The sequence below is a fragment of the Ictidomys tridecemlineatus genome, chromosome 1, assembly GCF_052094955.1.
Source record: "Ictidomys tridecemlineatus isolate mIctTri1 chromosome 1, mIctTri1.hap1, whole genome shotgun sequence".
NCBI classification, from domain to species: domain Eukaryota; kingdom Metazoa; phylum Chordata; class Mammalia; order Rodentia; family Sciuridae; genus Ictidomys; species Ictidomys tridecemlineatus.
This window is the reverse complement of record NC_135477.1, coordinates 53485184-53497983: the sequence shown is the minus strand read 5'-3', so window position 1 is coordinate 53497983 and position 12800 is coordinate 53485184. Positions and strand designations below refer to the sequence as shown.

At 33.0% G+C, this 12800-nt stretch overlaps 1 protein-coding gene across 6 annotated transcripts in view; it reads right to left on the bottom strand.

Annotated features, from left to right (window-relative positions):
- Herc4 (HECT and RLD domain containing E3 ubiquitin protein ligase 4) overlaps positions 1-12800 on the bottom strand; it is a 120406-nt gene that overhangs the window by 15183 nt on the left and 92423 nt on the right. For 4 of the 6 annotated variants that reach the window (XM_005325979.4, XM_040273038.2, XM_013358893.4 and 1 more), the window contains 4 exons: positions 11459-11482; positions 9093-9191; positions 7419-7586; positions 7043-7186 (listed from right to left, as the gene is read on the bottom strand). In XM_005325979.4, the coding sequence (XP_005326036.1) occupies positions 7043-7186; positions 7419-7586; positions 9093-9191; positions 11459-11482 (435 nt within the window). Of the gene's footprint in view, positions 1-7042; positions 7187-7418; positions 7587-9092; positions 9192-11458; positions 11483-12800 lie in introns of those variants that run through there. The other 2 variants (XM_013358894.4, XR_013435738.1) reach the window with 2 other exon arrangements.

Genomic DNA, 12800 nt, shown 5'->3' with positions numbered 1-12800 from the left:
AAGGATAGAGCCTGTAAATTCATAAATGACTATATATCCACACATCTAAGCTTTCAGTGCCACATTCTTAAATGAATATAGAGCCAATGACCACTCAAAAAAAGAAAAACAACAACTACAAAAAACACCCAGATGGGCTGGGCTGTAGCTCAGTGGTCAAGTGCTTGCCTTGCATATGTGAGGCACTGGGTTCAATCCTCAGCACCACATAAAAATAAAGATATTGTGTGTTAATCTACAACTAAATAAATATTTTTTTTAAAAAGAAGGTGCTTAAAAAAAACACCCAGAGGAATAAGAGGAGTGTGGAAAATAAAATAAACATTTAAAATTGGGAGTAGGGGTGGGAGGGCAGAAAGGAGAGCAATAATCACTGCCTTCTAAGTACTAAGAAAAGGTAGTAAGTATATCCTTGAAAAATGAACTGGATTCTATTGTCTTCTACCCAAATAAAGGGTAATGTCACGGAAACTGGTAGAAGAGGGAAGAGTAAAACTCCATCCCTTCACAAAAACAATGAATCTTAAGATGGCAAAAAATGTCAGAATGAACTCTTCTGGAATGCTGGAAACTAATAAAAAACTAGCAAGGAGAATACTTCATGAAGAAGCTGCTGAATTTTGCTTAGTATACTCTGATATTTTAACTTAACCCCTTATCATGCCCCACTCCACAGCTGAGTGGTGGCTATGATGATGGCAACATTCATTTCTTGTAGGTTGCTGGCACTAGACAGAACAATATGGACCTTATTTTCAAAGGACAGTGGTTATGTCTTTGAGGCATCTGGTAGCTCCCTGAAGATTAGCTCAAGGGCTTACCTTTGCTTTCATGGCCTCTGAGGGCCCTCACAGATTTTACGCAGTTTCCCTATTGAGTGCCTATAGTCAAAAGCATTTAAAGGCATATAGTCAGGTGGCATGTCCAGAGCTGAACATGTGTTCAAATAAGATAAGAGAAGACTCTGAGTTTTTACTTAATCTTTAGAAAATGTGCAAGAAGGAAGTATATGCTAAGTCAAATTTGCATATAGGTTAGCTAAGCACTGAAGAAGTACTCAAGACAGAGGCAGCATGCAAAGACTGGAAGAGTATTTTGCTTTCTCTTCTTCGGCCCAGGTATTTAAGTAAATCTTTTATCAATCACCAGCTGACCTCTAAGCTAACAGAGCAAACATCAGTTGTCATATATAAAGAATATCAGACTTTGCAAACAAAATGATTTAGAAAAGTAATTAAACAAGCAGCAAGAACAAACCCACAGGGAATGGAGAGAATATGACTTCCATATTGTAACATTTAGTGCTCAGTATTCAACCAAAACTCACCAGAAAAAAAGACAAAGATATGGCTTATTCACACACACAAAAAAGTATAAACTGCCTCGTAGAAAGCATTAGACTTAGCCAAAGATTTTAAATCAACTACCTTCAATATGCTTAAAGAGCTAAAAGAAATCACAGACTAAGAATCACAGAAAACTGGCCAGTTGTAACGACAAATGTCTGTAAGCCCAGTGGCCTGGGAGGCTGAGGCAGAGTATCACAAGTTCAAAGCCAGCCCCAGCAACTTAGCAAGGTCATGCATCAAAAGAAAAAAAATAAAAAGGGTTGGGAATGTGGCTCAGTGGTTAAGCACAGCTGGGTTCAATCCCTGGTACCAAAGAGAGACAAATAGAGAAAGTTACAGAAAAAATATAATAATGATGTGTCACTGAATATAAAATGTCAATACAAGATAGAGTGCATAAAAAGGAATAAAAAATTCTTAAGTTATAAAGTATAATCACTGAAACAAAAAAAATTGACTCAAAAGATGTAATAAGAGATTTGAGAAGAAAAAGAATCAGCAAACATAAAGCTAGGTCAATTGAGATTACCAGTCTGAGGGGGGAAAAAAATTAAAGCCAAAAGAAGGAAAATGAAGAGAGTCCTGTGAGCTATCAAATGTTCCATCAAACATATAGTGGAAGTTCCAAAAGTGGGGGGATGAGGGTGGGGAATAGGGGGTGGGGTGGAATACTTGAAGAAGTGACTGAAAACTTCCCCAATTTGATAAAGGTCATGAATCTACATGTTAAAATAAGGCAAAAAGCTTCTATATCAAGATGAACTCAACACAAAGCATCAAAAATTAATTACCAAGAGAAAGGAAACTTATTGCAAACTAGTGTTCCTCGTTGACATTAACAGCTGATTTCCCACCAAAAACCATGATTGTCAAAAATAGTGGAATGCTAGGATGTGATGGTGCAGTCCTATAATTCCAGAGACTCAGGACATTGAGGCAGGAAGGACTGCATGTTTGAGACCAGTTTCACAATTTAGCAAGACCCTGTTTCTAAGATAAATAAATAAATGAATGAAATAAAAAGGCTGGAGATGTAGCTTAGTGGAACTTCCTACAAGAAATGCTAAAATCTTCATCAGGCTGATGAAAGGATGCATCACAGTAATACAAAGTCATAGAAAAAGAAATCTGGCAAAGGTAGCTATACAGATAAATATAAACTATTATAAATTTAAGATGTTAATTATAACTCCAAGGCAACAGTAAGAAAATAACTAAACAGAAAAGGAAATAAGCAGGAAATCAAAGTAAGTACATAAAAAAACCAAATACCAAAAGGGCAGTAATGGCGGAATTAACAAAAAAAGTATGATATGTATTAAAAAAGAGCAAAATAAAAGCATTTCTTTATCAATTACTTTAAATATAAATGATTAAACTCTGCAATCAAAGACTGGCAGAATGTTTTAAACAAACAAGATCCAACTATATACGATCTACTGACTTATCTTAGATCCACAGATACAAGTAAAATGAAAATGAAAGCTTGGAAGAAAGATATTCCATGATATTAATAAAAGAGAGTTGGAGTGAATATGCTAATAATAGACAAAATAGACTAATACCAGACAAAATTGTTAGAAAAAACAAAGGCATGCTGAGAAAAGAATTCATCAAGAAGTTGTAACAACTACAAACATGTATTAACAACACAACTACAAAATACACTGAAGGGAGAAATGTTATTCTATAATTAGAGTCAGTGGCTTTAAGATCCCCCTTGCAGGGGCTGGGGATGTGGCTCAAGCGGTAGCGTGCTTGCCTGGCATGCGTGCGGCCCAGGTTCGATCCTTAGCACCACATACAAAGATGTTGTGTCGGCCGAAAACTAAAATAAATAACTAAATATTGAAAAATTCTCTTTCTCTCTCTCTCTCTCAAAAAAAAGATCCCACTTGCAATAATGACTAAAACAACTAGACAGATAAGTCAGGAAAAAAGAAAAATATTATAAATTGAGACCTAACAGACATACGTAAAACACTCTACCCAATATAGAAGAATACACATTCTTTTTTTTTCTTTTTTTTGGGTGGGGGGTGGGGAGTACTGGGGATTAAACTCAGGGGCACTCAACCACTGAGCCACATCCGCAGCAGCCCTATTTTGTATCAGGTTCTCCCTGAGTTGCTTAGTACCTTACTAAGTTGCTGAGGCTGGTCTTGAATGCCCAACCCTCAGAACCATTAGGATTATAGGCCTATGCCACCACACCCAGCTAGAATACACATTCTTTAAAAGTGTACATGGAACACTCTCCAGGCTAAACAATATATTGTGTCAGAAAACAAATCTCAATAATTTAAAAAAGACTAGTATGATTTTAAAAAAATCTCCAACCACAGTGCAATGAAATTAGAAATTAGTATCAGAAGGAAATCTGGGAAGTTGAAAAATGTGGAAATTAAGCAATACACTCTTTAAAACAACCAACAAAGAAGAAATCAAAAAGAAAATTAAAAAATACTTAGACTAGAAAGATGAAAATATAATATTTGAAAACTTATGGGATACAAAGAAAGCAGTGTTCAGAAGGAATTAATTTAAAAAGAACCTCAAGTTAACAACTAACTTTACATCCTAAGGAGCTAGGAAGAACAATCTGTAGAAGAAAGAAAATAAAAATAAAAGATTAAAGTGGAGATAAAATATATAGAATAGGTAAATACATAGAAGCAAGAAAGCCAGAAGTTGTTTCTTCTAACTAAAAGATCAACAAAATTTACAAATCTTTCAGCTAGAGGGTACAACAGGAGATTGAAACATCAGCAATTACACACAGCAGCTTCTTAGATCCCAGACTTGCTTTTATTTCTAATAATCATGTCTTCATCACATCTCATTCCCATGATTATATGGAACACTCCAAATCTCAAATGCAAGCTTTCTCTAATTTATCACTACCTCTAACTTTCTCAGTTCCCCTTACAATTTGATTCTACCAATATCTATAAGCTATTGACTTCAACAATTACTTATTGATATTATCTCCACATCAAGTCCTCTTAAAGCTTAAATTCCATGATACATTAATATAATCATTCTCTTTTGTCATACTCACTTGCTAAAAACCACAACCTTGTTCAAATCAACAGTCTTTGTCTTTACCTCTATCCATACAAACTGGTTTCATTTTAAATTTAGTAACATTAAGCTTCAAGTGAGTCTTGAAGATTTGCCAGTCTAATCCTACATTTATTTATATGGTTAACTTATTTTTCCATTCCCCTCAGGATAACTTCACACCTTCTCCTTCCTCAAATCTTCTATACATTTTCTGTATCTTAACTCTTTAAAGACTCTGTGTATTATTTCATTGTAAACCAGAATCAGTTCCAAGAATTTTGACAACCTCCAATCAAAATTATCAAGTCATCTGTACACACACACACACACACACACACACACACACACACACACACTCTCTCTTTCTCTCTCTCTCTCTCTCTCTCTCTCTCTCTCTCTCTCACACTCTCTCCCCAACCCCTCTTGAGCCTTCCCTCCTAATACAGATCTATATAACTAATTATAGTCAATCCTCCACTACTACATAAACCTATACTTTCTTTGCAACTAAAGGATCTTGCTCCTACAATTGACAGCAGTGTTTCTTTCTCAGTAATTAATCACAACATGCAAACATGCTACAATCTTCCACCCAAATTGTTTATTTACTTATGTATTTGGAAATGAACCCAGGATCTGTGCATGCTAGGAAAGCACTCCACCACTGAGCTAAACCCAGCTCTTTTTAAAGTTTTATTTTGAGACAGGGCCTCATTATGTTGCCTAAGCCAGCCTTGAACTAGTCAATTTTACTGTCAAATCCTCTTGAGTACTGGCATGTGCCACCATTCCAAGCTAAAAGGTCTCCTCTTGATAAAATATGTACACTATACCCTAATTTTTAAAAATACCAATTTTAAAACACTTTAAAGATTCAAGAATTGCAATACTGGAGTTTCCACATATCCTTCACCTAGGTTTCAGCAATGACAACAGCTTACATGACCATAGACAAAACAATAAAACTGACTTTGGTATATAATATATTGCAGCCTACTTGTATTTGTTAAAAAGAAGGGCTAATTCACAAAATTTATTTTAAAACTAAGTTATAGTTTTAAACTAGTTAATAGGGAGTAAATAAGTTAAATTTTAACTTCTTTAATATCTTATAGATTTAACTTTGGAACTAAATAAATATTTTATATTCTTCTAAAACTAAATTAAACAAGGAATCCCTGAAAATAAAACACAAGTTAAATTAAATGTTTTTATTGGTGGAATAACCAGTATATAAGAATTTCAAGTGATATCAAAACATTATTTAGCTGTGTATCTATTAGCACATAGGATAAGGACAAAAAGAACAATTTAAAAAAATATTTTCGCTAATCATAATATTGGCAGTATTGTTAGATAATAAATGTGTAAGTCTGGAACAGCTTGTCCAACAAGTACACCCGGCATCAAGGGGCTGCCGAGAAGTACTAAAATTACTTCAAGGGAACTAAGCAACAATTTGATGACTCTTCATGGACAAAGACAGGAAAATATGAGCATTAATAAAAATAACATACACAATGTATTAAAAAATACCAAATACATTGAAATCCATGAAAACAAAGTAGTACTTGAAAATAAACCAAAATATGAATTATCAACACTGAGATTCCCTAATGAACAGACTTATTTTTTTTAATATTGTTTAGTTGTCAATGGATCTTTATTTCATTTATTTATATGTGGTGTTGAGAACCAAACCCAGTACCTCACATGTGCTAGGCAAGTGCTCTACCACTGAGCCACAACTCCAGCCCCCAGACTTATTCTTTCAAAAGATTAAGACCCTTTTCCATACCAACTTGAGAATCAACTCAACCTACTGGAACTAAGGAATCAAACAGTGTAGGGAAATTTCTCTATATAGAAATATCCAAACTAGGAAATAAAAAAGAAATATTAGAATCACAGTAGCAATATTTGCAACCTCTAACAAATTAATGCTAAGGTACTGAGCATCAATGACTGTTATTATCACAAAAGACAGCCAGTGAAAGAAAAACTAAATTATAAAGATTTTTATAAATGACATAAATATTCAATTAAAATACCTTTTAACTGAGCTATGGCAAACTAAACCATTCATTTTACTTAATCATAAGTCAGCAAATTTTTTTCTAAAAAGAGCCAGATGTAATTATTTTAGGCTCTGTTGGGTTATAACTGCTGAACTCTTCTGTTGTTATAGCTCAAAAGCAGACACAGATAGATAATAGGTAAATGAGTATGACTTTATCTACAAAAATATATGGCGGCAAGATTTTGGCTCATATACCATAGTTTGCCAACTCTTCCCAAAAAGAAACATAAATAATCTCTGATGATAAATTAGCTCTTCCCAGAAGAAAAGTTATTCTAGCAATTATGATTCAATTCCCAAACTGAAGTAAACAGAAGGAAAAGGTCAACATTATTTTCAGGGTGACCATTCCTTATTAAATTTTGTGTAATCTGACATACGTGGTAAGTATTAATGTGTTTGACAACTAATAGTTTAAAATTTTTCAAACTTTATTAAAGCAGATCTCTGAACAAAATATGTCAGGAATTATAACTCTGTTTCTGAAGTAATTTGACTAATCTACGCATATATACAAAGTAGTAAATTAGATGGTTGGATATTTTACCTTATCTGAAAACCAAATGAGCCTGGAATCTTCATAATATCTAAACATGCCATATTTAGGATCCAATAATTCCCTCATGATGAGCAAAAAAAATTCTTTGCGTACCCCTCCTGCATCCACAGCATCTTCTCCAACAAATATAACCTAAAATAGCAAAATGCAAACACTGAATAAACTGTAAGAAAATATGGTAAATTGTGGAGGCCTTAAAACGTGCTATATATTACTAATAAGAATTCAGCAATTTGCAGGTTTTTATAAATTTTGTAATTATATTATTTTATTTATTAAGTCTCAAAGATACACTAAAAACAACAAAACCTGAAACAGCTTCTAAATAAAAGTCCCAATTACACAAAAGAATCTGGCAAATTACCTTGAGTGGCTTTTTGTAATCTATGTTCTTTGTCTTCCTAAGGACTTCCATTGCATCTCCTACAATATTTTCTCTACGCACCACAAGAATTAAGCAGGGATTCACAGATTCAATCACTGGGAGAAAAAGAGAAGAGACGTTCTGTCTGTGGGCCTGGTCAATAGCCATCTAGAAAACAAAAGATTAAAAACTTTTAATAGCAATGCTATGAAGAAGCTACTGTGACTGTATAGGCTAACATCTACCTATCAGTTAGATGGTATGCTATAATTTCAGGAATAATTCCTAAATTATTGAATTCACACAGCATCTAGTTATAGCATAAGAACTTAGTAAACTGACCATAAAGCATACCCTTTTGTTATTTTTTATATTAATGCAGAACTCACAAAATTATTAAGGTAAGCAAGCACAGAACTATCCGAATATTGCTAAATCTCAGCACTGTTTTTTCCTAAAGATGTAAAATAATAACTGCAGGGTCAGGATGGAGAGAGAAGCAAAAAAAAAAAAACAAAAAAACCCAGAATAAAACAAACATTTAAAGAGACTATAAAACAATTTGGCCAAGGAAGTACATTGTATCTTGTTCTAAAACAAAATATACCATATTTAAACACAAGTCATTAAATTATTTTAAGAAAAAATTTTTATTTTTTAAAATAAGAAGCAAGTTTAGTAAATTCACAAGTTACAAGATTAATATGCAAAAGTCAATTCTTTAAGAAAGAATTTTTTAAAAAAAATACTGGTTTACTAGCTGTTAATATATACAACCCTACAAAATATTTTATCTGGTGATGAAAATGAAAATGAGCACATCTCTAAAATACTCCCTACTATTTATTATTAAAATGTTTGGAAGGACTCAGAAAAACAAATGCATTTATCTGAAAAGAATAAAAATTTGGGTGTTTTTGATTTTTTAAAAGTCTTTTTAGAATATTAAATGTTCAAATCTCTTTTTAAATAGTTTCCTTAATCCTTAGCACTTATAGTCATATATTTTATACCTGAGTAAATTCAACATCTTTTTTATTTACAAGTGATAAAGCAAATCTACTGTAACTCTTCAAAGTCATAATGTAAACTAAAATTAAATGTAATATAAACTAAAAATCTTCATTAGGAATGAAAAAAAATTCTCAAAAACAGGAAAAATCAGGAAGAAAGAAACAGGAGAGAGGAATAAAAGCTTACGATTACCAACCTCAGGAAAAGATTTTATTACTAAAACTTTATTCAAGGAAATTTCATATCCTCCTAACAAGTAAACAGATGCTTCCCACTTGAATTTCATCAACTCATCTCTAGTTATTTATATTTTTTACTATGTATATAAATGACAGTGAACAAAGATTTTGAAACAAGTTAATATCAAGTAAACTAGTAAGAAAAATTACATATTTATATAATGAAAAAATGACATATAATCTTTTAAGGATAAATTATTCTATCTCCATCAGAGCACTTTTTTGTAAGTAGTTCTCATAGGTACACAAGTCTTCTTTCTGGCTAGCTACTCAAGGTACTCTGTAAATGACACACTACAATGTTATCAAATGTCCCCAAAGATTACTGATTATGAGCAAGTAGCAAATATTTATTTTTTAAAAACATCACAGAAACAATTTTTAAAATATTGTCAAATCAGGTTATTATACAATATTTTACCTGCATCTGTAAAACTGCATCTGTTTGTAACAGAGTAGTTTTTGCTTGGGCATCAAATACAAATGGATATGTACAGATTGTAACAGGGATATCTGCCAACTGGAAATAAAAAAATTAATATATTAGTTCAGGTGATTTGTGATATATTTACTGTGGGTGCTGTAATATCTTGTAAAGATGATCACATTCTTGGTTTATTTAGTCATCTAGTTCAGGAATTACAAAGAAAACATGTTGCTTATTTCTGAATATAGAATTTTTACTGATAATTACATAAAGTACTTGAATAAGTCTAATTCCTAATTTTAGGAGGTAACTATATAGTTAAGAGCCTGTAAAATCATAAATAACAAGTATCTTTTACTTAGCATATGTTAACTCTAAGTTTCAATGAATTAGGTTTATTCTACAATTGAGAGCTTCCATGTTAAATACTATGTCCAGCTCTAACATGTTAGGACAACTATCCTAGCAACTGAAGCCACAGAAAATTAATCACCCCATCCTTCATATAGCAGATACATAGTGAGTGGCATTGCCAAAATTATGAACCAAAGAACATTTTCACACATTTAACATTCAAGATAATTTTTCATTAGTGTTATTATTCTGTTGGCTGTTAAAGTTATGAGAGCTGATCTCAGAGTATCATTAACAGACATTAAGACACTTTACATTTATTTATCCTAACACAGTGACTGAATGCTATTCTAATAGTACATAAAAATACAAAGAATTATAATCAGCAGTCACACATTCTTGCAGTTAGAGGATGACTATTTCTACCATCTAACCAACAAGGTAATATTTTTGTGACAGCCCTGAGATAATCTCTGCTATGAGGCTTTCAAAAAAGAATATGAAACAATATCCTTCTTTTTAAGTGACTAGAAAGTTCTTTATATTGTCTGAACCTGTATTTCTATATATCACTTGCTTATGTTTTGCCTCTGTAGGCAAGTGTACATGGTTTAAATATTTGAGGTCCTAACCATGCTTTCCCTCAATTGTCTTTATTCTGTGCTAAACATTCCCAATTTTTCTGACCATTCCTTTTTGGGGGGGGCAGAGGTATAACCAGGAATTGAACTTGGGGGCCTCTAACCACTGAGCCACATCCCCAGCTTTATTTTGAATTTTACTTAAAGATAGGGACTCACTGAGTTGGCTTACAGCACCTCACTTTTGCTAAGGCTGGCTCTGAACTTGCAATCCTCCTACCTCAGCCTCCAGAGCCACTGGGATTACAGGTGTGCCCCACTATGCCCAGCCTAATAATTCTTAAAATAATACTGTTTCCAGCTCTTTCCTATCCTATATCTGTATTATTTTTATTTCTCTCTCTCACCTTGGGCCACCCAAACCAAACTAATCAAATATTGTCTAATCACTTTCAACTTTGTTCTCAATATATAAGACACATGCTAAGTTACACGCATTTTACAGTCAATGATCACTCTTCAATATTTGTATGTGACAAAGTCTGCCTCTATCCTGTATTTGTTTTAACTTAGCTACAGATCATGGAGTCATTTTACTTCTCTGAAACTCAAAAAGATTTAGATATTTCTAAAGTCCCCTTTGGCTTCCTTTTTCTCTTTTTTGTTCTGCAGTGCTAGGATGGAACTCAGGGTTTTGTGCATGCCAGGCAAGCACCCTACCATTGAGCTGTATTTCCAGCCCTGTTTTCAACTGATTTATGTACTTCTGTTTGAGAATGAGGAAGCAAACAATATCAAACCTGTAATTTCAATCTAACTCAAAGTACTTCATTGGTTCAAATGCTGGGAAAAGACTATCAAATAAATAAAGAAAAAAGCAAAGCAAAACCTAACATCTATAACAGAGAAAAGAAGTGCTATAATGTTCCCAAGAGTTAAAAGGTGGTTCAGGGCTACTGATTACTTAAGTCAAATTTGATACATTAAGAAAATACATGAAACAAAGTAAAAAAGATGATTATTCAAAGTTTAATTTAGTGACCATTTGAAATATCCATTATTAGTTTTAGAAATAATCATTTTATATCTCTAAAGTATTCTTTGCTTTATTAGGTAGCCATTTGTCAAATTTTAAGTTTTTTTTTCCTCCCTAAGGGCACACTGCATTTTACTGGAAGATAAGGAGAAGAGCAACTATTTTTTAAAGCAATCTTATTGAAAGGCATCATACAGAGTAATGTTAACTAAAGTAAGTTTAAATATTCAGAAAATTCTTCTGAAATGTTATACAGAACAATCTGTATAGACAACTTTTAAAAACACATACACACACACACTTTTTTTTTTTTTTAAAACCACACAAAGGGGAATCTTTGGAAAAACAGTGTATCTATTCTGAACACAAGACTATTACACCAAACTTACCTCAGTTAATCCATGGCTGACATCCTAAAACAGCAGTGCAGAATGCAACAATAATGAGGAAAGAGCAATATTAGTGTCCAAATTTACTTCTATTCAAAGTAGCATTTCATATGCTTTGCTACAGTTGAATATTGAATTAACAAGATAGAAAATACATCTACAACAAAACTTACCCTTCCCATATGCCCCTTATGTAAGTGTAACAGTTTGTTTTAGGTATCCTGTGATCCTAAAATTATCAAAGCCTGAATATAATAAAATTTGGTTTCAGCAAATAAGTATCCCCCCATTTGTAGAATTTAGGTAGAACAAGGAAACTAGTCCTAAACCTGATATCATCTTGAAGAAATAATTTTATGGCTCAGATTCTTTACTGAGAAAATATCTGACTTTAAAAGCCTTGGTTAATCTGGACAAAGTCAAGTGTTTAACACATTAAAATGCTACATGGAGACAACCTGAAGGATAATAAGCCACCACAAGTTTTTATTTGCCAAAAACAAGTTAAAAAAATACAATTTTTTTAAAATCTTGAGGTATTTACTGAATGTTAAAAAAGCAAGATATTTTATATTATGTATTTTAAAAAACCAAACACAGAGGTTAAGTAGAAGAAAATATACATTTATGAAGTTAATAATGGAAATTAAAATGAAAGCTTACCATTTCCTTGAAAAGGAAAGTACACTTTCTTTTGGAATGCTTCCATATATGGTTTAGATTCATGAAAAGTAATAGAATCTTCATAATATATCACTAAATCTGTGGATGGTGCCTTATGTAATGAAGAACTAATCTTAACCAAAGATAGGGTATTTGCTCTAGGCTATGAGAGGTAATCTATAGGCGTTTGAAATACCAAGTCTGATAGGAGTGTCTTTATTTGCCTAGGGTCTTTATCCATGGACAATATAACAATGTGATTTACCATGGGGCCTTGGGTCATATGGTACCAGTTATATCTCTAGAAAAGGTCAGCCACATAAGCAGGATGTGACTGAGTCCCAATAAATACTCTGGGCACCAGGGTTCAGGTGAGCTTCACTGGTTAACAATCTTTTGTGATATCACAGACATCAATGCCAGGTAACTAACCCATAACTTCCCAGGAAAGAAAAGCAAGATATTTTGTCTTTGGGACCTTAGACTCTGCTGTATGTGCTTCTTCCCTTGGACATTTTAATATGTATCCTTTCCCTGTAGTAAACTGCAATTATCAGTCTAATAGTTTTCCGAGAGTGCTGTGAGTCTGAGTGTAGTCTGGGGAATACATCCCTTACCCCAACTGGCAATTGGTATCAGAAGTGAGGATAGTCCTGTGTGGAATTTCTAACTTTGTAGT